This window comes from Colius striatus, chromosome Z, assembly GCF_028858725.1.
Source record: "Colius striatus isolate bColStr4 chromosome Z, bColStr4.1.hap1, whole genome shotgun sequence".
Lineage (NCBI taxonomy): Eukaryota > Metazoa > Chordata > Aves > Coliiformes > Coliidae > Colius > Colius striatus.
Genome location: NC_084790.1, coordinates 2,012,524 through 2,037,969, shown reverse-complemented (window position 1 = coordinate 2,037,969; position 25,446 = coordinate 2,012,524). Strand labels below are relative to the sequence as shown.

Genomic DNA, 25,446 nt, shown 5'->3' with positions numbered 1-25,446 from the left:
GTGTCTCAAACCATCAGTGGTCAGAAGGGAGCTGAGCCAAGAGAAATGACCTCACCTGCTCTGGAGTCATCATCTCCTCGTTGTCCAGGGGCTTGCAGGGGGTGAGGGGCTCCAGGCTCCGTGGGAGGATGCCATACATGGCCAGGTTGTGGGAGGAGGGTGAGATGGGGCTGTAGGCTGGTGGCACTTGGGACAGCTGGCGTTGCAGGAGCTGGAGGATTATATTAATGTCTGACGACATCCTGGACTCCAGCCTGGGGACAGAGCAGCCCAGTGTTAGCACAGTGCATCCCATGAGAGCCCAGAGCTGTGTGGCAGGCCATGGGAGGCACTGGGGGAGGGAAGTGCCCATTCATCTGCCTGAGGGTGATGACGCTTTTGCCTGATGCTGCTTGGTTGAGGTTTTTTAGACAGCTTAAAACCCAGCTCAGCCAGGGAGAGATCAATCCTGCCATCTCTTTCCTGCCACACTCAATCATCCCCTGCCCATTTTTTTTTTGGGAGCTGGATCAGGGAACTGAACAAAGCTGAAACTACCCCGGAGGGGGGGAAAAAATTGCAATGGTTAGTTTTAATCTGGATCAATTCTGCAGGCCAGCTGCCTGTGCTGACAGATGGGAGCAAGGCAGGTTGGTGCCAACCATTTTAAACTGAGGGATAGAAGGAAATGGAAAAGTAGAAGAAGTCCATTCATTTTTGCCTTGTCCTTGAGTGAAACGAGCAGCTCTGGCAGGAGTGGGCACAGCCTCCCTCAGGCAACAGTCCTGGCAGCACTTGGGGAGTGAGTGGGAGGATCCAGCCCTTCCTGCCAGGGATGGCACATCGGAGAGACACTGAAATATGTGTGTGAGCTCTGGGGTGAAGGGAGGTTGATGTGGGCAGGAGAGACAGACCTTGGTGGGTGTGAGTGCTGCCTGGAGCCTTTAAACCTGGGTCTCTAGTGTGGGCACCTCCTTCTTGTTCAAAAGTCATGTATTTTATCTTAATAGAGGACAATGGTGTGCATGAGGCTTCAGTTGAGCAAGAGGATGTGCGGAGCACACCGAGTTTGGAAACAGCAGCAAAGTGTCAGATCCCAGGGGTGGTGGCACAGCAGCAGACGAGGTGCTGAGTGGCAGCCAGGGCAAGGGATTGCAGTTTGAGAAGCCACTGTGTTTGCAAAGCTCTCCCACCACCTCCCTGAGGAATGCAGCGTCCCAGGGGCTCAGGAGGTGGCATCTGCTATATACAGAGCCCACCATGGCCAATTCTAGAGGAGGAGAGGGTAATGGCCTGGAATCTCCTTGGTACTGTGCCCCAGGGACCTGCCTACCTGCTGAGCTGTGCCTGCAGGAGCTCCAGCCTGGACTCGATCTGCCGTGGTCTGTAGTCACTGTGCAGGGGGATGTCCCTTGAGCTGTGGACCAAGGAGATGTGTTGCAAAGGCTCTGGGTGGTGGTTCTGCTTTCGGTCTTCCCAGAAGGTGAACATGTTGGGGATGTCCAGGGGGGTAGCTGAAAGGAAAGGAGACATCTCAGCACTTCTGTCTTACAACTCCCAGCCCCACTGCTGTGGAGGTGCTCCAGGGCTCATCACCCAGACATACATAGTGCTCATGGAGAGTCCATCACCCTAGCACCAGAGATGTTTATGAGATCCATCACCCTGGCACCCAAAGTGCTCATGGACAGTCCATCACCCTGGCACCCAACACATCTATGGAAGGTACATAGCATTTGGCCCCATGGGGCAGCCCCAAAGGGTTCTGTGGGTGCTAGGGGAAACTACAGGGTATGGGAGGGACAGAGCTGAGTTACATGGCTGCACCTCAAGACAAGGCCAATATGCCAGAGCATCTCTCCACCACCCTCCTTCCTCCCAGCTGGGGCTGCAGCTGTGGGTACCTGCATAGGACTGGCTGCTCTCTGCTGCCTGCTTGCTGACCTCCGTGCTGCCAGCGCTGGTGGTGACGAGGCTGAGCGTGGGCAGAGCAAAGTCATCCTGTTTGGATGTAGGGAAGGGCTCAGCTTTCACAGGGCTGCCAGACTTGGCCTCATCATCGCTGGTCTGGGAGCAGGGAGTGGTGCTGCTGCCCAGGTCATCCCACTGGTCCTTACTCAGTGGGTCCTGTGGGTTGGTCAGCTCTGAGTAGGTGTGATACTGCTCTGCATCGGAGATGCCCGTGTCTGGGTCTGTGGGGTGGCACAACAGGTTAATTTAAGGAGGATCACACATGGCAAAATCAGCCCCCATCCCCTCTAGGCTGCCTGTAGTGCTGAGGCATCCTAAGAAGAGAGAGGGAGGGAGGGAGGGAGGGGAGGCAGCGTGGGTGCCCCCGGGGTGGTGACACAGAGGCTGGTCTGCAGGGACAGAGACACTGACAGGGCAGTAATTAGATGATGCTCCTGCTCCCCAGGCACTGTGGGACTCACCAGGCTTGTTGGGCTGGCAGAGGGAGTGCTTGCGGCGGCGAGCACGCCGGTACGTGCAGTCGTAGTCCTCGCTGGGTGGTGAGCGGGGAACGCTGTCTGCCTGAGGGATCAGAGGGGCTGGTCACCAGGGAACGGCTGCCACGACCCACCCACGGGTACCACTGCCCATCCATGGCTGCCATGTCCCATCCAGGGGTACCACATCCCATCCACAGGTACAACATCCCATCCATGGGTACCACAGCCCGTCCATGGCTGCCATGTCCCATCCAGGGGTACAACTGCCCATCCATGGCTGCCACATCCCATCCATGGCTGCCACATCCCACCCATGGCTGCCACATCCCACCCATGGCTGCCACATCCCATTCATGGCTGCCATATCCCATCCATGGCTGCCACATCCCATCCACGGCTGCCACATCCCATCCACGGCTGCCACAGCCCATCCACGGCTGCCACAGCCCATCCACGGGTACCACTGCCCATCCACAGGTACCACTGCCCATCCACGGGTACCACTGCCCATCCACAGGTACCACTGCCCATCCACGGGTACCACTGCCCATCCACAGGTACCACTGCCCATCCACAGGTACCACTGCCCATCCACGGGTACCACTGCCCATCCACGGGTACCACTGCCCATCCACGGGTACCACTGCCCATCCACAGGTACCACTGCCCATCCACGGGTACCACTGCCCATCCACGGCTGCCACAGCCCATCCATGGGTACCACTGCCCATCCACGGGTACCACTGCCCATCCACAGGTACCACTGCCCATCCACGGGTACCACTGCCCATCCACGGCTGCCACAGCCCATCCACGGGTACCACTGCCCATCCACGGGTACCACTGCCCATCCACAGGTACCACTGCCCATCCACAGGTGCCACTGCCCATCCACAGGTGCCACTGCCCATCCATGGCTGCCACTGCCCATCCATGGGTACCATATCCCATCCATGGGTACCACATCCCATCCATGGCTGCCACATTCCATTCATGGCTGCCACATCCTACCCATGGTTGCCACAGCCCATCCACGGGTACCACTGCCCATCCATGGGTACCACTGCCCATCCATGGCTGCCACATCCCATCCATGGCTGCCACATCCCATCCATGGCTGCCACAGCCCATCCACGGGTACCACTGCCCATCCATGGCTGCCACTGCCCATCCATGGCTGCCACTGCCCATCCATGGCTACCACAGCCTGTCTGTGGTTGCTGTGACTCAGTTCCATGGGGCTACAGACCATTCAGCATCCTCCCAGGCTTGGTCTCCAGCTATTTATGGCTATCCATCACTGCCCTGTCCCACGCAGTGACTCCGGGACTTGTTGAAGAGCTCAAGGGAATCTAGAGGCTGGTGGTGTTGCTCTGAGACTAAGTCAAGGGTGTGAGGGCCATGGGGAAGGAAGGAGCACGCTGAAGTGGGGCAGGACATCCTCAGGTGGGACAGGACATAGAAAGAATTTGACTTTCTTTTCTATTTTATGAGGCAAATGTCTGATAAAAAAATGCCAGGGAAAGGCCAAAGTCCTTTGAAACACAAGGCAGAATTTGTTCCCTGTTGAGGTGAGGGAGCACTGGCAGGGGCTGCCCAGATGGGCTGTGGAGTCTCCTTGTCTGGAGCCATCCCAACCCCAGCTGGATGAGTCCCTGTGTGCCCTGCTCTAGGTGGTGCTGCTCTGGCAGGGGGGTTGCACTGGGTGAGCTTTCCAGATTCCTTCCAACCCTTGTGATTCTGTGTGATTCTGTGACATGGCTTGTGGGGCCAATGTTTCTGAAGAGCTCAGGAATGGGTGATATGCATGTGCCTGCTGAGCTGTGGGGGAAAATCATAGCCCCAAGAAGAATCCCTTGGGAAACCTGTCTGTTGGCCAATCCACCACCAAAGTGAGCAAGCAGCACCTGTTGACATCCTCACTTCATCCCTCCCACCTACCAGATGTGAAGCATTGACCACATCCCTTCCCTGGCACAGCCCTGGCACTCACATCTCGCAGGTTGAAGGTGATCTCCAGGTTGCTCCAGAAGTTGTCAGAGAAGGCTGGGTACATGTCCAAGACCTCCAGCAGATCCTCTCGCTGGATCTTGTGCAAGTCACAGTAGGTCAGGGCCCTCACATCAGCGTTGGACTTCCCTGGGCGGGCGTAGAGGCTGATGGGCTCCCCGAAAATGTCGTTCTTCCCTGTGCCAAGAGACAACTCGTTAAGGAGAGGTGGGCACCCACTCCAGCTCCAGATCTACTGGACCATCAGACCTCAATTTGGGACTTGTTAACAAGGGGACATCCAGAAACCCTGCCCCTGCTCGTAGATGCTGGGGATTACACTGTGGAAGCCATCACTGATGGGGAGACCAAGGCCAGGCCAAGCTGGCTGGGGACTACTGAGCCATGCCCTACTCTCCTCACTCCTTTGTGGCCTCCCCCTGACATCTACTGTGATCTTCCATTCCCTGTCCACTGGTGTGGTGACCAGCCAGACGTTGAGGAACAACCTTCCAGTCTCCAGGATGTCAGGAACTCCTTTGCCCTTCACCTTTGTTCACTGAATCACAGAATCTTAAGTGTTGGAAAGGACCTGGGAAGCTCATCCTGAGCAACCCCCCTGCCAGAGCAGCACCACCTAGAGCAGGGCACACAGGGACTCATCCAGCTGGGGTTGGGATGGCTCCAGACAAGGAGCCTCCACAGCCCATCTGGGCAGCCCCTGCCAGTGCTCCCTCAGCTCAGCAGGGAACAAATTCTGCCTTGTGTTGCTTTGGAACCTCTTCTGTTGCAGCTTGTCCCCATTGCCCCTTGTCCTGTCATTGGCCATCCCTGAGCACAGCCTGGCTCCAGCCTCCTCACACCCAGCCTTGATGCATTTGGAACATGACTGAGCTCACCCCTCAGACTCCTCTTCTCCCAGCTGCAGAGCCCCAGCTCCCTCAGCCTTTCAGCACAGGGCAGATGCTCCACTCCCTTCAGCATCTCTGTGGCCCTAAATCATCTTTGTGCCCTTTATCTTCGTGACCCTCTTTCTGCTCATCATCCATCACCCATTGCCCATCACCCCTCACCCTCCCAGAAGGAAGAACTTTTCCCACCTAAGATAGCCACCACAATATCTTCCCGGAGGATCTCGATGGAGCCCCTGGAGATGAAGTAGAGGGTGGTGAGGACATCTCCATAGTGCACCAGGGTATCTCCAGGTGGTGCATGAGTTGTCTTGAACTTCATGGCCAGGGCACGCAGGCAGCCTTTGCTGGCTCCTCGGAAAGCTTTGCAGTTCTGCAGCAGCGTGCGGTTGAGGTGGAGGCAGATGTCTGCCTGCAGGCAATCAGGGAAACCCTTCAGCACCTGCAGGGAAAGAGGGAGAGACACCATCACACCACCATCCCCAGGAAGGATTGTCCATCCAGACAGCTGTGTGACGTGGCAGGGATAAATGAGTAGCCCCAAAACTCGGAAAGCCAAAGCTGGGGATATCTTCTGATGGTCCCTTGGTGGATGTTCTGCCTGCCTGCCCCTGCCTTGTACTGCACACAAGCAGGATGAGAGAGAGAGAGCACTCCCAAGCAATAAATAATAACAACCAGATCAATCTGTTTATCCCCACTGGTGGCATATCCCCCCTTTTTCACCTTTCCACCCACTAATCTTGGCTGAATGAGAGCACAAACGGGTAACGAGGTGCTGTCCTAATTAAACAGCACCTGCCTGAATGCCAAGCAGCAGCAGCACAGGCCAGTTGTGTGCAGCAACAGCTAAATATACCCACAGCAAACACCTTGCCTTGAACAAAAGCTGCATCTGAAGGTGAAATCAAGGTGAAACGTGCAATGTGGAGAAAACTGTTGCCACTGATGACTCATGGTGCCAGGGGAAAATCCACCTGGGGCTGGGGTTTGTTTTGGAGAGCAGCATATGGCCCCTGGCTCTCCTCTCTGCTCACATCCCACTGGTGGTCAAATCTGATGCTGGTGAGTACAGCTCATTCCTGGCTGCACCGTGATCTCCCAAGGCTAGTGGCCTTGGTTTCCCTCCTGGGAAATCAGGGCTGGATGAATTGCTTGGGCTCTGGGATGATTGATTAGATGGCATCGTGGCTCAGCAGCATCCAGCAGGAATCAGTGTGAGCTGCGGCGCGTCCAAGCTTCAAGCTCAGCTCGTGGCAGGGGCTTTGTGACCTGGGTTTGCACTAAGCCAGGGAAACCTGTGCTTGGGAGGGTGCCACAGCTTTGCTTCTAGTCATTGCCACTAATGTCCAGCCCAGGGTATGTTCTCCTCCATGGGAGAAGTTTAACACAAAGCTCTCCCAGCAGCAAACCCCTAAATGCTGCCCAGTTGTTTCATGTGGCAGCAGCAACTGAAGATGGAAAGGCTGAATTAATGCAAACCTGTGTCCTGATGGTGCTCAGGGACAAAAAAGGATCAAGTGTTAGGAAAAAAAGGGAGCACAAGCTGGGAATGAGCAAGCTAATGACCTGCCCAGGGCCAAGTAACAGAGTACCATGTCCCATCTCTCTCCCTGCCTGTCTTTTCTCATTCCCCTCTCTGCCTTGCAGCTGGCTGAGCCAGCACGTTTGTGCACTGAACCCTGAGGCTGTGAGCTGAGTTCTGCCACCCCAACCCCAACCCCAACCCCAACCCCAGCCTGGGACTCCTGGGCTGAGCCCCCTCCTCACCCCCTCGGTGCCCCGGCGCCAGGCTGGGAGACACGGTGCCTCTCCAGCTCTGCTCCATCATTGATCCCCTCTCTTTGCTAACAAACAGCTGCCTCTCCAGGCTCTAATTAAAATGGATCGAGGTTTATTTAAATGCCCTCCTTTCCCTGCCACTGAGAGCTGGATGCACTTTGCTTAGCAACCGACAGTGTGGAGAGGAGCTGGATCGATACCCTGCTCCCCGGCTCTGTGACACCGACACACACAGGCGCCGGTGGGGACTCTGAGATCTTCACCAATGAGCTGGCTCTCCAGACAAGAAATGGCCTCATGGCCCTGGAAAAGCTCTGAGAAGATGTGGAGGGATGGATAGGCAGAAGGGGGAGAAGGAAAAAAAGGAGGTGAAGGAGGTGGGTGAGCACATAGATTCTGCCTCCAGCCTCCTCAGGCTTCCTCTGCCCACCCTGGTTGAAAGGATGGAAACAACTGGGTGGACCCAGAGAGGATCACTTCTCCAGGACAAGGTGCCATGAGCACCTGGGGCCTCCCTGTCCCGTACCCATAGACTCACAGAATGGTGGGGGTTGGGAGGGAGCTTTAGAGCTCATCCAGCCCAACCCCTCTGCACAAGCAGCTCACACCTAGATCAGGGAGCACAGGAACCAGGTGGGTCTTGAAGACCCCCAAGGCAGGAGCCTCCACGCCCTCCCTGGGCAGCCTGTTGCAGCGTACTCACCGCATTCATGTCGATGCCATTGGTGTAGGACCAGGCGTGCTGGAAATACTCCTCCAGGCGCTGGCGCAGGGGGTTGGGGATCTGGTGGAAGCGAATGAACTCCTTGACCCTCAGCATCTGCGTGTGGTAACGAGCTGTGCCCGAGTACAGGCGCTGGATGATGGCAGAGACGTTGCCAAAGATGCTGGCGTACATCAGAGCTGCAATGAGAGGGCAGGACTCAGCCAGGTGTGCATCCAACTACATCAATCCTGGAACCAGTAGATTTGCAACCCCCCTGTCTACCATGAACCCAAAACTGATGGGTTTCTGAAACCTTTATTTCTATGGTTCACTCCATTTATCGGTGCAGAATCATCACAGGATCACTATGGTTGGAAAAGACCTTTATCAAAGGATCATCAGAGAATGGGAGGGGTTGGAAGGGACCTTTAGAGCTCATCCAGTCCAACCCCCCTGCACAAGCAGCTCCCACCTAGACCAGGGAGCACAGGAACGTGTCCAGGTGGGGCTTGAAGAGCTCCAAGGAAGGAGCCTCCACACTCTCCCTGGGCAGCCTGGGCCAGGGCTCCCTCACCCCAACACTGAAACAGTTTGGCCTTGTGTTTAAATGGAACTGTTTGTGTTCCAGCTTCATCCCATCACCCCTTGTCCTGTCCCTGGATACAACAGACAAAAAGTGCTGCCCCAACCTCCTGACACCCACCAGTGAGATCTTGGTCACTAGGAATGAGCTCCCCCCTCAGTCTCCTCTTGTCCAGCCTGAGCAGCCCCAGGGCCCACAGCCTTTCCTCAGCAGGAACATGCTCCAGTGCCCTGAGCATCTTGCTGGCCCTGTGCTGGCCTCTCTGCAGCACTTCCCTGTCCCTCTGCAGCTGGGGAGCCCACAACTGGCCCCAGGACTCCAGATGAGACGTCACCAGGGCAGAGCAGAGAAGCAGCAGAATCTCCCTGGTCCTGCTGCCCACACTCTTCTTAGTGCCCCCAGGCTGCCATTGAACCTCTTTAAGACTATTGAGTCCAACCACTGGCCAAGCCCATGACTAAACTAAATCATTCCCCTCAGCCATGCATCTTTTAAACAGCCATAATGTTGAAGGAGATGCTGTGTATAAATCCCATGAGCCCTCCCCAGAGCAGCCCCTCCAACCTCCACAGCAGGGCCAGGGACAGCACTCACAGCCAATGAGCATGACACAGATGGAGAAGATCTTCTCAGAGTTGGTGTTGGGTGAGACATTCCCAAACCCCACGCTGGTCAGGCTGCTGAAGGTGAAGTAGAGAGCAGTGACATATTTATCCTTGATGGACGGGCCTGAGGAGAGGTCGCTGTCGTTGTAACGCTTGCCAATCTGGTCACCCAGGTTGTCCAACCAACCAATCTTGTGCTCCATGTAGGGCCTCTCCACGTTGCCAATGGCATACCAGATGCAGGCCAGCCAGTGGGCAATGAGGGCAAAGGTGCACATGAGCAGGAAGAGCACGGCTGCTCCGTACTCCGAGTACCGGTCCAGCTTACGGGCTACACGGACCAGGCGCAGCAGCCGGGCGGTCTTCAAGAGCCCAATGAGGGTGGTGGTCTGCAGGGGGAGAGGGGACAAAGCTCAGGGGAGACATCTGGCCAAGCTGGTATGTCTCTAGCCTAGTTGTGCTCCCTTTGAAGGATAAAAATGGGTTTCTAAGGCATGAATCGCCTTGTCCTGGAGGTGACAGCTGAAATAGGTTATCAAAGAATGGTCAGGGCTGGAAGGGCCCTGCAGAGCTCATCCAGCCCAACCAGGTTCCCCTGGCACAGGAACATGTCCAGGTGGGTTTGGAAACCTCCTGAGAAGGAGCTTCCACACCCTCCCTGGGCAGCCTGGGCCAGGGCTCCCTCACCTCAGCACCAAAGGAGTTTCTCCTCCTGTTCCAGTGGCACTGTGTTCCAGCTTCTGTCCATCACCCCTTGTCCTGTCACTGGACACTACACACAAAAAGTGTCACCTCATCCTCCTGACATCCACCCTTTAGGTACTTTTAAGTGTTAATGAGTTCTCCCCTTACTGTTCTCATCTCCAGGTTGAACAGCCCCAGGTCTTACAGCCTTTCCTCCTCACACACATGTTCCAGTCCCCTCATTATCTTAGATGGATTGTGCCATGGAAAGAGCAGTGTGCTGACCATAAAGCTCTGGGATTACAAGTGAAGAAGTGAGAGGAGCCAAGGCCAACGCCATGTTTCCTGGTGGGTGCTCCCTCACCTTGCCATCCACTGCTCCCCAAGCAGCTGCCTTTCAGCCCACGGGCTCTCAGCTGAGGTGGGGCCTCCAGGTAGTGAAGAAACCCCAAAGGCCATCCTACTGACAACATTTTGAGCCTGGCTGGCAATGTGACCCCAAATTTGGTCTCACTGGTGTGTGGGGGCAACCTGGAGCTCCCAGCCTGCTCTGTGGCGTCAGCCCCAGCAAGGAGAGTGGGTTTAGTTAGGCACCACCTTAGCACTTACAGTAAGGTCTGTGTGGCTGGCTGAGCCTACTCCACACAATCCCAGCTGCTTAACAAGAACCTGTAACAACCTACTCTCCCATTCCTCTGCCTAACCACCTCTCTCCTTGCAGACTTAACCACCCATATCCCTCTCCTTCTCTCCTACCCACCCCTCCCCATCCATCCTGATGGCCCTCCAGGTCCTGCCTTTACCTCATCAGAGCCGGAACGGAAGATGAGCAGGTCGAAGGGGATGGCAGCAACCATGTCAATGAGGAACCATCCCTTGAAGTAGTGGATGGCAATCTTGCCAGGGTGGCTCACCACCTCGTCGTTGATGTTGACGTAGGTGGTCCGGAAGTTGATGACAATGTCCACGATGAACATGATGTCCACGATGAGGTCGATGATGTTGAGCGGGTCACAGGAGTAGCTGCAGTCCCAGTGCTTCTCCTCCACTTGTTCTTCATTGAGCAAGAAGGCTGCTGAGTAAGGGGTGAAGACAGCTGTGTAGATGACCAGCAGAAGGATGAGCCAATCCCACACTGCCTTGAAGGGACTGTAGTGCAGGATGGTCCATCGGTGGATACGTGGTGCCTGCAGCTTGTACTCAGGAAGGACATCAGCTCCCAGGGACAGCACCTGCCAGGAGATGGGTATGAGAAGGATGGGAGGCCAGGAGAGAGGTTGGATAAAGGCAGGACTCAAGCAAAGAGCTTCCATATGCTAGCAGGGCAGTGAGGAGCAGACAATGGGTTTCTTTTCACCTTTGTTGCTTTCATGTATGTCCTGGAGGCCACAAGGTGAGCTGCCCACTGTGGCTGATACCAAGGTCTGCCTGGCTCCTTGTCCATCTATGATGGCCAGAGCACTCTTGGGGCAAACATTTACCCACTTTATGTCTTTGAGACCCTACCACACAGGGAGGGAGGAAAGTGCCTGCTGCCATGTGTGCCCTCAGCTCTGTGCCACCAGCCCAGGAGCTACTGGGTGCCTCTGGCACAGGGTTCTTGGGGACAGCAAGCCTGGAGATTCAGTCTTATGGCTGTGGCATGGCCTGGCACTGAAGGTGGTGACACAGCAGGCATCTCACAAGCCTTGCACCATGCCTTTCTTGGCCCCACCAGGGACCTTCCCCATGATGTCCCTCTGGCACAATAATCCTCCAAGCAGAGGGGCCAGCTTGTGCCACCCACAGCAAAGCCTGGCCTTGGGCAATGTCCATTTCCCATCAGAACACCCCCAGGAAGCAGCCACCAACGTGGAAGCAGCCACCAACGTGCAAACACCATCTCACACATGTGGACATCCTCCCAGAGTGCCATGTCGTGTGTCACTGGGTCTTTCTGCCCTCATGGGGACGCACTCCTGCAGCACCAGTGAGTTCCCACACATGCCAGGCCTGTCCCAGCTCCCTCCTCCAGGTCCAACACCATCTCTCCCCTGGGGACACAATGCAAGGCCCTGGGGACCAGGAGGGCAGAGGCTGTCCTGCTTTGAGTGCTGAGAGACGGTGGCATGAAAGGGCTTATTTGGAGCTGGGGGCAGCCAGATCCTCCCCTCCTGTCCCCATGGTGTGTGCCCATGGTGCCAGCCATGGAGGAGGCTGAGAGGCACCTCAATGACTGAAAAGGTGCCAAGCTGAAAGGATGCTCTTTGCAGGGCTGTGAGTCACAGAGTCTCAAGGGTTGGAAGGGATCTGGGAAGCTCATCCAGTGCAACCCCCCTGCCAGAGCAGCACCACCTAGAGCAGGGCACACAGGGACTCATCCAGCTGGGGTTGGGATGGCTCCAGACAAGGAGCCTCCACAGCCCATCTGGGCAGCCCCTGCCAGTGCTCCCTCACCTCAACAGGGAACAAATTCTGCCTTGTGTTGCTTTGGAACCTCTTCTGTTGCAGCTTGTCCCCATTGCCCCTTGTGCTGTCATTGGCCATCCCTGAGCACAGCCTGGCTCCAGCCTCCTCACACCCAGCCTTGATGCATTTGGAACATGAATGAGCTCACCCCTCAGGCTCCTCTTCTCCCAGCTGCAGAGCCCCAGCTCCCTCAGCCTTTCAGCACAAGGGAGATGCTCCACTCCCTTCAGCATCTCTGTGGCTCTAAAGGAGAGGAGAAAGGAGGCTCCACATGCCCCAGGGCCTCAGTGATGGGCAAATGGGAAAGCTCAGAAGGGCCTGATCCTTCCTGCACTGACAGAATCCCAACATGGTGGAGGTTGGAAGGGTCCTCCAGAGCTCACCCAGCCCAACCCCCTGCTGAAACAGCTTCACCCCAACCAAAGGGCACAGGAATGTGTCCAGGTGCCACCACGCAGAGCGGATCCAGCCCCGTCCCACCCCGAGCAGCCTCTCCCACATCCCACAGCCCCTCCACACCACTTGGATCCCTCTCCCCTGAGGGCTCCCCCTTGCTCCTACCTGCCTGCAGCTCGCCCTACGCCCGAGGCGGCAGCTGCCCCTCGAGATGCGGGTGTCCACCATGGAGCCCCTGGGGCCGGGGCCGCAGCATCGCCCACTTCCCCCACCCGTACCAAGGGCACTCGGGAGCCTGGCGTGGATTAATCAAACCTAATCGATGCCAGGGGGGAGGAGGGCACCCTCCCCCACGAGGGTCAGAGCACCAATGGGGCAATGGGAGCTGCTGATGGATGGAGAGGGGAGGGATTGGAAAAAGTGACCCAAACGCAATCATTTGTGGAGGGGGGGAAGTGAGGTGTGGGCTGGGCTTGGGGACTGGCTCTGGCAGGGACAGCAGGGAAAGGGGACAAGGTGACGCTGGTAAAACACTCAGTGCCAAAGCTAAGGTGTGCCCAGCAGACCTGAGATGGGCTCCTGCAGCTGGTGTCTGGGAAAACACATCCTCGACCATCAATGATCCCACCCTCATCAGCCCGATTCCCCCCTGTCCCAACCATCCTGAGGTAGGTCTGTAGGGCTAGTTCTGAATTGGGACCCTCCCCCCCAGATGCTGCTCCCCACACTGGGATACCCACCCTGCCTCTTTTCCCTGCTCCTGGCACCTGGTTCTTGCAGCAGAAGCAAGAAACAGGTCAAGCCCTGTTGGTTTCCAGGAAGCGATGAATACAAAACCACAACCCTAAAGATCTGAGGCAGAAAAGAGACAAGAACCCCCAAAACAGCATCCAAACCAACACAGAGCCAGGGAGCAGCTGCAGCCTTGTCCTCTGCCCCTCAGGGATGGGGTGGCACCCTTGGGTGGCCCTGGGTGGGGGTGTCTCCAAGTGGTGATCCCACTGGGTGCCCCTTCCCTCTTCCCCTTCCCCCTGCACCTACCGGCTTCAGCTGCAGCCTCAGGCTCATGGTGTGGGGTGCTGGGTGCTGGGCAGCAAGCAAGGCTGCAGCAGGAGGGAGGAGGAGGAGGAGGGAGTGTGCAGGCTGTGGGTGATGCAGGGGGGAGGCTCCCACGGCCCCAGCTAACCCAGGCCCGTTGCTTGTGCTCCGTGGGCTCAGCAGCCACGAGCCTTGCTCCTCCCTTGCCCTGTGCTGGGGATGGGGAGGGGAGCAGGGAAGCTGGGGACCATGCCAGAGCCACCAGGAGACCCTCAAACACAAGGAGCTGGGCAGGATCAGGCCCATGGTGCTGGCTGCAGTGTCCCCTTGCAGTTCAGATCGTGACACAGCTCAGCTCCCCCATCCCCACAGGGCAGTTTAGGGGGACTGGGAGAGGTGCCACGTGCTGATGCCACCGTGCCAGCATCACCCCAGCGTGCAGCAGCAGGCTCTGGGGTGTGTGCGTGTCCCTTCTGATGGGGACAGGGGCATGGAAGCTGCTCACCATCCCTCTGGGGCAATCAGGGGCTGATCCCAGGTCACTGTGGTTTCCCCCAGGTCAGGTTTTGGGACAAGAGTGTCCTTAGATGTGTTTTGTATATCGTGGCTCTGCCGTGCCTCAGTTTCCCCACTGATAAGAGTTCCTGAGCTGGGATTGTGGGACACAGCAGCACCTTTCACACAGGCTGGTGTCCCCGTGTCCCCCCCTGACCCAGGGACAGCACAGTGGGGTGACTGCAATGCCATGTGTGTCCCCTGCAGGGACCAGGCAGTGTCACAGGTCTTGGTGACAATGCAGTGCCACCTGCTGTCTTGCTCCATCCCTGGCACTGAGGAGGAGGAAACGGTGGGTAGAGCCCCCTGTGAAACTCCTTCAAGGGACCTTGAGAGATCATCCAGTGCAACCCCCCTGCCAGAGCAGCACCACCTAGAGCAGGGCACACAGGGACTCATCCAGCTGGGGTTGGGATGGCTCCAGACAAGGAGCCTCCACAGCCCATCTGGGCAGCCCCTGCCAGTGCTCCCTCACCTCAACAGGGAACAAATTCTGCCTTGTGTTGCTTTGGAACCTCTTCTGTTGCAGCTTGTCCCCATTGCCCCTTGTCCTGTCACTGCCCATCCCTGAGCACAGCCTGGCTCCAGCCTCCTCACACCCAGCCTTGATGCATTTGGAACATGAATGAGCTCAGCCCTCAGGCTCCTCTTCTCCCAGCTGCAGAGCCCCAGCTCCCTCAGCCTTTCAGCACAAGGCAGATGCTCCACTCCCTTCAGCATCTCTGTGGCCCTGCACTCAACTCTCTCCAGCAGCTCCCTGTCCCAGCAGCACTTCATGCCCGTGTTCCCCTGGCCACAAATTCCCAGAAACACTCATTTAGAGGGGTAAAAGAAAAGGGACACTTCAACCATTCAAACCCCAAACACAAGGACAGCGGCGTTCCCTAAGATAGAAACTCCAGGATATTGCTCCTCTCTCTGCTCCAAAACCCTCCCAGGAACAGCTGTGAGCGTACCCCAGCAGCATCCCACCTCCCCCCAGACCCCCACCACAGCCTTGGTGACACCCCACTGCCCACATACCTGTGTGACCTTCTCGGTGACGTTCTGGGTGCGCTCCATCACCTTGTGAGGAGCGATGATCTCGATCTCCGTGGTGGAACCCGAGCGGTGTTTCTCCAGGTTGAACTCCACAAAGTTGAGGGTGAACTGAGGGATCTGGCTGATGGTTCTGTACTTCATGAGGTCTGAGTCCGAGGTGGAGTTTGGGGGGTTGGGTTTGACGTGAGAGGCTTCTGGAAGAGGATGGAGAGGAACGTTGAGGAGGATGGGACGAGCAGGAACCAATCCACAGAGCCCCTGATCTCAAGTGGAGGACAAGCAGGAGCTGGGGAACACACCTCAAGGTGCCACCAGAGGGTACAAATGTCTGCCTGGCTGTAAAGGCTTGGCTTCTTCAGGGTGGCTCCTCACATGGGATGCCCAACCTGAGATGCCCAACCAAGAGAGAGCTGCTTCTCAGGCACATCACCCACCTTTTCACCATCAAACCTCCTTCAGGGAGCTCAGACCAGCTGACAAAATGCAGAGCCACCCAGGATCCTTTGCTACCCTTGAGGACTGTGGTGGGCTGGGGACCAGCCTCAATGAGACCCACCTGGGAAGGATGCCAAAGTTGGCATGAAAGCAGACGGTAGAGGAGATGGGTCTCCTCTGCCTTTGCATGCTTCAATCTGACCAACACAGCTCCTTGCCTTGCTTTTCGGCCACCAGACTTAGCCAGGAGCGGGACAATGTCCCCATCTGGATGCCTTCTCCACCCTCAAGGCTCCAGGTAGGGATGTCAGAGCTTTCTCTTGAAGAAGAGCTGTAGTGGAGCTGGATCCTGGCAGTTTTCTCCAGGCACCTGCCTCCCCCAGTGCAGGACCAGGGAAGATGCCCAGAGGTGGCCTTGCTCATGGCAACGTGTAGGGATGAAGGTAGCATGTACCCGCACCCAGGGCTTCAGGAAGACCCCCAAGCTCTGGAACCAGTGTGTCCCAACTCCTCTCTCTCCTTCAGGGTTATATTTTCAGGTCTATTCCTTTCACTCTGACATTGACCCAAGAGACGTCACGGGCAGGAGGTATCTGAAGACATCCTGCTGCCACCTTCCTCCTCCCCACTCAACCCCTCTTTGTGCCCCCCTCCTGAAGGGCTGTAAGCTGTGAGGATCCTATTTGAGGATCATATTTGAGGATCATGATCCCCCACCTCCTTTTCTCAAGTCACACACCACAGACTGACCTCTCTCCATCCCCAGTTCATGAAGCTTCTCTCACCTCCATCTTATCTGTCATCACCTCTCTCACAAGAACAAGAGGTCTGGCTGTGAACACCGTGGTGGAGGTGCATCTCCTCCAGCCCTACAGAGTTGTCTTGGCCAGTGTCTCATCCAGCTCCAACACACAGACACAGCACACATTTACACATGCCTTCAGACCCTTTCCTTCCTTCCCTCCCTCCCAGAGAGGTGGGATGGCATCGGGATGCCCGTCACAGCCAAACACAACCTTCACACACCACTCATGGTTCTACCCAAAAAGCAGGACCCACCACCACAGGGAGAACAGCAGGGGTTTGGGGAGAAGACCCCCAGCTTCTCTTTACTTTACAGAGGGGAAAAAAACCCAGCAGTGCAAGGTAAGAAACCTCCCAGCCCCACCAACCCCACGAGATGTGCCGGGGCCATCACCCGAGACCACAACTCCCACGGTTGAGGACCGACAGCTCCGGGGTGAGGGGGGTTGTTTTGTTGTTGTCCCCTACCTGAGTTTGCCCTCCTTTCCCTGAATTTTCTCTGGAACTCAGACCTTGCAGCCTCAAAGTTGTCCAAGGAGGAGACCCTGCGGAGGCTGTGGAAGCTGCCCCCGGGGCGAGACCGAAAGAAACCCCACGCGGAGTACGACCCTCGTGGGCCCAGCAAGGGAGGCTCTTGTTTCAGGGACGAGTGGTGTAGGGTAGGCTTGGCCTCCAGGCTTGGCCTCCTCTCCTTTTCCAGGAGGGATTCGGTCTCTGACTGCACACAGTTCTCCTTGGGCGATGTCTTCAAGTCCCTCAAAATCAAGGAGTCACCACCAGGCTTTAAGACAGCCAGGAGAAAGGGTTTTATTAGAAGGTGTCTTCGTATTCTGGAGGGGAAAGGAAAGGGGGAGCTGAAAGGGGAGGTAAGAGGAGAGGCAGAGAGGGCTGGGAAGTGCTATGGTTCCTGAGGTCACCTCCAACAGAGACCAGGATCTGCTTTGTAGAGGAGCAACTGAGTCCTTGGGGACTTGGAGCTCCAAACTCCTACCAGAGGCTGGGTGGCTGTGGGGTGGTTTGGGAGGTGATGCTGAGCAGCTGGGAAGCAGGCCAGAGCAAGAAGAGAAGAGGAGACCCTGGGGACAGGCTTGCCTGGAATATCTATTGTGGAATCCCCTTCCTTGGAACTCTTCAAGACCCTGGACACATTCCTGTGATCCCTGATGTAGGTGGGAGCTGCTTCTGCAGGGGTTTGCACTGGATGAGCTCTAAAGCTCCCTTCCAACCCCACCATCCTGTGATTCTATGATCTGCCTCACCATGTGCTTTGCTGAGGTGTCCCTGTGTCCCACCACTGGACCTGCCCTTCCCTCAGCTGCTGCAAGAGCTCAGGCCACCACTGAGGACTGGTGCCCACAAGCTTGTGCTGGTATCTGTGGGTGAGGATGTGCCCTGCACCAGGAAACCCCAGAGGAGCTGCCGGCCTTTGTAAATTTGGCCAGATGTAGTCCTCCTCCTCCTGCAGCAACCCTTAACTGTTGCTAAACCTTCTTTTCCCTGGACACCTGATGAGTTTCCAGTCTTTGAGGGCTTGGGGGAGGCACAAAGCAACCACTTTCCGTTAGTCTATGCCCATACCAGCCATGCCACGGGACTGTGGCACTTCTGTTGCAGGTTTTGGGGATGGGGTGGCTAGAGGAGCTGGCTACTGCATCTGCTGGGCTGTCCTCACTTGACCAAAGCTCCACCAAAGTGATGGAACAGCAGGTTGTCCTCAGAGCACATCTTCCACGTGGGTACAACTGCACCATTGCAGCGCCCTACGCAGCTTCAGCCTAGGGGGGGGTTCCCAGAGCCTTTAGCAGCTCTGATGCCTGGAGGAGTGACATACCCAGAGCATCTGACAACACCTCACACGTCTTCAACTTGCCAGAAGAACCACCTCTGAGAAGACAGACACCTTTCACCTCCCCATAGCTGTAATTTCAGGAAGCAGCATTACCCAGGCTGGTTGGATTCACCCAGCACAGCCAGAAACTGGTGCCTGGGGATGCCTTAGCAAAGCAGCAGCCTCCTGCCCACAGCCTGGAGCTGTGGCATGTCACGAAACAACACTTGGAGCACTTTTGACAGCCAAGAAGCCACAAAGAACAGATCTCTAAAGAGGTCCCACCATCACTTTTGCAGCCTCATTGTGTTGGCAATGACAGCATCGCTGTCTAGCATGGAAAGCACAGTCTTTGCTGAAGGACTAAGCCAAAACTGCCTGGCCCCTGCCAAGAAAACAGGGGGAAATGTGTCTTTTTGTGGTCTACCTGCAAGTCCCTGCTCAGAACAGACCTGCTCCAGCCACCAACACGTCCCCTTCTTCGAGCTGGGGACAACTCCCTGGCGCTTCACCATCCTGGACAACTTGCCCCACGGAGCCAGACCTTACTCCCAGCTCTGCCAAGCAGTGCCCACCAGCTTAGCCCATCTCCCATTTCCACCCCATAACCACCATCTGGCTCTACTCCACATCACCAAAGCACCGCTGGCTCCCTGGCAGAGCCTCACCGGGCTCAGCGCTTACCCCAGCACCTCAGCCCCTAACACCGGATCCGACCCGAGCCACGGCAGCCAAGGGAGAACGGGATGGGGGAGAGCAGAGGAAGAGTGCTGGGACCTAACCTGAGGGCTTTATAGCAGACAAAGGCTACTGTTTACCTTTCCATAGTCAATGGCTACTCCATCAAACTCACTGGTGGGCAGAGATTTCCGCTGGCTTTTGAGGCGCCGCAGGGACGGGAGACTAAACTTCAAACTCCTACCTTGACCTTGTTAGGAAAGAGAAACAAAACACAAGAGAGACAAGGTGTAACCTAGCTGCACGTGATGGCTGGAGGGAGATAGGGCAGGATGATGGCAAAGGAAGAGGCCACAGAGAGTTCTGGGTGGCTTTGGAGGGGGGATGTTGGCGTGTGGCTCTTCCTCCTCTCTGACACACGTGCTGGTCCCATGCTGTGGGCTCGAGGAAGAGCCTGGGCTGACAGAAAGCACTGCTGAGCTGGAGAAGAATCACCTACAACCATGGATGTAAGACAAGAAAAGGTGCAGAGCTATCCTTAAGCCAGTTAAAGAGGTTAAAGCCACTTAAGGGATTTTGGGAGCTGGAGGAAACTGAGCTTCTAAATCTCCTTGGTGGGATTTAGGGGAGCAAATTAAACCCAACACACAAAGGAGATGGTTTAAGTTAGAAAAGCCTTTGAAAAAGCACTTCTGGCAGTTTTGTTCCTGGGGTTGCTCTGGGTTTTGGGTGAGGGATACAAGACCAAAGAGGAGAGATCCCTCACTGCCATCATAGGGGACCAGGAGACCACCTCACTGGAGACTGAGCTCAAGGTGAGGGCAGATGAAGCTGCCAGGAGCTGTGAAAGAGGCTGAGGAGGGGAAAGGGCCAAATGTGGAGAGCAACAGGCACTGCCCACAGCAGGACCCAATGCCCCTGGCTGTGCCACCCTGCACAAAGTTGCTCATCCTCTTCTAGTGCTGGTCTGTAGAGGAGACAGGAGCCAGTGTGAGCAGCCAGGCTCACAACCTGCTGCCTTTGGGGCTGGGTCAGCCCTTGGGGGGTCATCTGACCCCCAGCAGCACCAGTTGTACTGAGGAACTGGACCAAAAGTGGCTTAAATCCTGGTGAGTGTCAGACACAACATGAGCTCTGCAAAGGCATTATCCTCTGGGGGAAAAAAAAGCAGCGTGTTGAGGAGCTGTTTGGCTTTGTCAGGATTTGCTCCCCTCACTGAGCTCTGACACAGCATTGAGCAGCTCAGGCAGGCTCCTGACCTGCCCAGCTCCCCTCAAATACCCCCAGCAATGGGGGAACCTACTCAGGTTCCTCTGCTCTACGCCATCCCCACTGCCCAGAGCAGCTTTTCAGCTGCGAGAAGCCAAAGAGCCGACTTTTTCTTCATCCCAGTGAGCCAAGGCCAGGCAACACAGCTGCCTGAGGCTGTGTAATTAAAGACTGAGTCACAAAAGCCATGCAGAGGAGAGAAGGATCTGGGTTGGTGCCAACAGCTCTGGCCCTTCCAGAGTGGGGAACAAGAGCAACACTCCTTGGGATGTGCAGTGCAATCCCTAATGTGTGGGAAAGCAATAGCTGCCCTTTTTCTTTGGCTGCCTTCAGGTGGAATGGGATCTAAGATGAAGCATAGATCAAGATGTGCAGAGAGCTGAAATGGTGCTGCAGGGTGCTGGAACTTGGGATTTCCTCAGCAGTCTGTGCACAGTGGGTTCACTGCCACTAAAGCAACACACCAAAGAACCTCCATCTCATCGCTTCTTAGACACAGGACCACGTGCACGGCTTGCAGATCCATCCACACACATCTGGCCAGATGTCCCATGTGCCTGAGGACGTCTGAAACCCATCACAGCACACACAGCCCCACTGCCACACACACACAAACCACCTTTGTGGCTCCCAGGTGACGTGCACTGAGGGTGAAGTGGCACAACACAGCACCACAGGTCCCCGTTGGACCCTGGCACCACTCTGCCACTCCACACGCCACATGGGCTTCTCCCACAGCTTTGCTTGGAGCTTCCTTGCAGCAACCTGGATCCCCAGGGAGTGTTTGTACGAAGACAGAAGCCAGATTATTGGCCCCACTACAATATGAGGTGGTTGGCACTGAGGGCTGTAGAGCAGGAGGGTGTTTAGAGGCTACAGCCCTCCTGCCCTTCCCATCTACCATCTGCATCCCTGGGTATCCACATCCCTTTGAGAGCCTCAGCACGGCTTCCCCTTTGATCCAGCCTTCCCAAAAAAGGGAATCTCAACCTTCCACTGTCTCCAAAAGCCTCACAAAAGCCTGGGCTGAGGCTGCTGGGACAGTGGGGAACAGCCTGAGGACAGGGCAGGCTCAGAGCCACCCCAGCGCAGCCATCCTTGTGCCTTTCACCTGGGGTGATGTCCCCACAGCACAGCCCTGCCACTGGTGACACCAAATGTGCCCTGGCCCTGCCTTGCCACAGGGACATCCTGCAGCCCCCATGGGGCTCAGCCTCACTGCACAAGGTCTTACCATGGGGACATCCTGCACCCCCACGAGGCTCAGCCCCACAATGCAGGGTCCTGCCACACCGCAGGGACATTCTGCAGCCCCCGTGGTGCTCAGCTCCACTGAAGAAGGTCCTTCCATGCCATGGGGACATCCTGCAGTCCCAACAGGGCTCAGACCCACTGAGCAGGGTCCTGCTACACCACGGGGGCTCAGCTTTGTGGCACGGGGTCCTGCCATGCCACAGTGACATCCTGCAGCCCCCATGGGGCTCAGCCCCATGGTGCAGGGTCCTGCCATGCCATGGGGACATCCTGCAGCCCCCGTGGGACTCAGCCCCATGGTGCAGAGCCCTGCCATGCCATGGGGACATCCTGCAGCCCCCATGGGACTCAGCCTCACTGCACAAGTCCTGCAATGCCACAGAGACACCCTGCAGCCCCCATGGGACTCAGGCCCACTGAGGAGGGTCCTGCCATGCCACAGAGACATCCTGCAGCCCCACAGGGCTCAGCCCCATTGCACAAGGTCCTACTTTGCCATGGGGACACGGCAGCCCCCACAGGGCTCAGACTCATGGTGCAGGGCCCTGCCATGCCATGGGGACACGGCAGCCCCCACAGGGCTCAGATCTGTGGCACAGGGTCCTGCCATGCCATGGGGACATCCTGCAGCCCCACAGGGCTCAGCCCCATTGCACAAGGTCCTGCTTTGCCATGGGGACACGGCAGCCCCCACAGGGCTCAGACTCATGGTGCAGGGCCCTGCCATGCCATGGGGACATTCTGCAGCCCCACAGTGCTCAGATCTGTGGCACAGGGTCTTGCCTTGCCATGGGGACATCCTGCAGCCCCACAGGGCTCAGATCTGTGGCACAGGGTCCTGCCATGCCATGGGGACATCGTGCAGCCCCACAGGGCTCAGCCCCACTGCAGAAGGTCCTGCCCTTGTCATGGGGACATCCTGCAGCCCCCATGGGGCTGAACCACACCACAGTGACATCCTGCAGCCCCGGTCCCCTCCAGCCCCGCTGCCACCCACCTCCGCGCCAGCTCTGCGACAGGCGCTGGTGCAAGCTCCTGCCGGCGTTCTTAGCCATCAGCTGAGCCAGGTCCTCGAAGTTCAGGATGAACATGATGACCACCCCTTCCTCGTTCTTTACCGGCACCACGTCCACCAGGCAGCGGAAACACGAGGCTGCAGAGCAGGGATAGGTTTAGGGAGTGGGGGTCGCAAAGGGGTTCTGAGCAGCCCAGCCCCCCCAGCACAACGTTTTGTCCAAAAATGGGGGGGTTTAAGCACTTTGAGGCATGAAATCCCTGCTGATGGGGCACGGGGGGGGTGGGATTTGGAAGCCAATCTGAGCCGTATCTCTGCACCATTCCAGCTCCCTTTGTCCCAGACAGTCATTTGTATTAATGTACTTGAGAGCAGCAATTAAAGAGTTAGGTAATTAAGAGCTTGGAAAGTCCCAGGTAAGTGGTCTAACTCCATTAAGCACGCTGCTTGTCATGCTAATTGCTGTGCAGTCGACAGGCCGGGTTTTTAGGGGGCACTGACTTCAACCATCCTTCCTGGGATGTGTGTGGTGAGGAGGGAGCTCAGCCCTGTGCCCCATCCCAAAATCAGGCACCAGGATGGAGAGGGATTGATGTGATGGTCCCTAAGGACATCTCCTGAAAGGCATAGCCTCATCTTACTCCTGCTTTGGGGAAACTGAGGCACGAGGGGGGGAAGACACACACATATGACACCAGAGAGAATGGCTCAGTGTCCTGGGGGTAAGACACACACATATGACACCAGAAAGAATGGCTCAGTGTCCTGAGAGTCAAGGGGGAAACTGAGGCACAGGGGGTAGGACACACACATATAACACCAGAAAGAATGGCTCAGTGTCCTGAGAGCCAGGGGGAAACTGAGGCACAGGGGGTAAGACACACACATATGACACCAGAGAGAATGGCTCAGAGTCCTGGGAGTCAAGGGGGAAACTGAGGCACAGGGGGTAGGACACACACATATAACACCAGAAAGAATGGCTCAGTGTCCTGAGAGCCAGGGGGAAACTGAGGCACGGGGGGTAAGATACACACATATGACACCAGAAAGAATGGCTCAGTGTCCTGGGGGTAGGACACACACATATGACACCAGAGAGAATGGCTCAGAGTCCTGGGAGTCAGGGGGAAACTGAGGCACGGGGGGTAAGACACACACATATGACACCAGAGAGAATGGCTCAGTGTCCTGGGGGTAGGACACACACATATGACACCAGAGAGAATGGCTCAGAGTCCTGGGAGTCAGGGGGAAACTGAGGCACGGGGGGTAAGACACACACATATGACACCAGAGAGAATGGCTCAGAGTCCTGGGAGTCAGGGGGAAAACTGAGGCACGGGGGGTAAGACACACACATATGACACCAGAGAGAATGGCTCAGTGTCCTGAGAGCTGGGGGAAACTGAGGCACGGGGGGTAAGACACACATATGACACCAGAGAGAATGGGTCAGTGTCCTGGGAGTCGAGCTGCAGGGAGGACCCTGAACATGGGCACAGGGTATGAGGCTGGATGGATTTGTCTGTTGGACCCTGGGGCTCTACTTGTGCTGGCAGCAGTTAACGGCCACACAAAAACGCTTGCAGGACTTACCCAAAGCTGCAAGTAGAGGACACAGGGAGCTTCCCATCTCCTTTGCCAGCTTTAACCCCCTTAAAATCCTTCCAAACCCCTCCCTAAAGGCGTTTGCTTTGACACTGATGGGAGTGAGACCCCCCCCAAACCGCAGCCACTCAAGCAAAACCCCCTCTTTAGCTTCTACCCCAAGCCTCCTACTACTGATGGAGCAACCAGCTGATGCAGGCAAAGTGACCCCCATCCCTCCCTCCTTCCACAGAGGCATTTACCGGGTGCTGAACCCACCTCTCCCCTTCACCCCAAGCTTTGATTGCCCATGGCAAGAGGCTGCCAAGCTCCAGCTAGGAAAGGGAGGGAGGGAGAGGGGGAACCATCGGCTTTTCTGCATCTCATTTTAAGGAGCTCAGGGCTTCCCATAATCAGGAGCAGATGGCCAACATCGGGCAACTTCCAAATCTACCGTGACGTCAGGGATGTGCCCATCTCCAGACAGACCAAAAACCCGCTCGGCACACGCGTAAGACCGAGGAAAGAAATAGATACGGGGGGGAAATCCGTTTAAAGAGCCCGGCAGCCGGGATTATTCCTTTCATTCTTTGTTGCTCACCGCAGGGAGTGGGAATCCACTTAAAGGCAGGAGGCTGGGGAGGGAGGGGAAGGTGGGTTTGCAGCAGATGGAGCTGTTTCAGAGGGATGAGCCCTCTGCTGTCCCTCTGGCAGGGGTTTTAGGGGTCTACAAAGGTGAGCAAGTGTCTTTGAGGTGATGTCGAGAGGGTCTGATCCGGACTCACTGCTGTACCCGTGTCGCTGCTTCGCTTTTCCCTCCTCGGCTCCTTGGCAGAGGTGGAGAGGATGAGTTCAGAGCTGGGGGTTGGATGGTGGCAGGCTCTGTGTTGGCATGAGCAGGGTTAATCCCGCAGCTGATGCTGAACAACTGTAACCAGGCCCAGTTACAGCCAGTTGGAGAGATATAAGGAGCAGCTGGGGTTGGGTTTGGGAGTGCAGCTGGTGCCTGGTTTGATCCTGCAAAGCTGGGAGGTGCTGAGCCTGAGCAGCAGTGGTCGATGCTGGAAAGGACCTACAATGATCCTCTAGTTCATCTGCTTGTCCAGTTCAGAGCTGGCCAAAAGTTCATTGGGTGTGGGACCCTCCAAAACCAAAGGAATCACCCCCAAAAAACATCCCTGCACGCCAGGATCTTGGGGTCTGGCTCAGACCCACACCTCATGGCACAGATGGCATCGAGGGATGATGGAGCATAGGGGTGACAGCAGCAGCTGACCCAAAGACAGGGGAGCCCCCAAGGATTTGGGGTCTCTGGGCAGCTGGGAGCTGAAGTACCCCCAACCCTATGCCTAGGCTGCAGCTGGGAAACCCCTGACACCCTCTGCCCTGACTCAGTTTCCCTGCAG

At 56.6% G+C, this 25,446-nt stretch overlaps 1 protein-coding gene across 1 annotated transcript in view; it reads right to left on the bottom strand.

Annotated features, from left to right (window-relative positions):
• Positions 1-25,446, bottom strand: part of LOC133628796 (potassium voltage-gated channel subfamily H member 6) — a 35,596-nt gene that overhangs the window by 1,130 nt on the left and 9,020 nt on the right. The window contains exons 3-13 of the mRNA XM_062018193.1: positions 22,433-22,588; positions 15,150-15,361; positions 10,493-10,921; positions 8,995-9,394; positions 7,815-8,014; positions 5,519-5,771; positions 4,423-4,616; positions 2,412-2,511; positions 1,884-2,171; positions 1,313-1,493; positions 56-254 (exon numbers count right to left, since the gene is read on the bottom strand). Of these exons, the coding sequence (XP_061874177.1) occupies positions 56-254; positions 1,313-1,493; positions 1,884-2,171; positions 2,412-2,511; positions 4,423-4,616; positions 5,519-5,771; positions 7,815-8,014; positions 8,995-9,394; positions 10,493-10,921; positions 15,150-15,361; positions 22,433-22,588 (2,612 nt within the window). The remainder of the gene's footprint in view (positions 1-55; positions 255-1,312; positions 1,494-1,883; positions 2,172-2,411; positions 2,512-4,422; positions 4,617-5,518; positions 5,772-7,814; positions 8,015-8,994; positions 9,395-10,492; positions 10,922-15,149; positions 15,362-22,432; positions 22,589-25,446) is intronic.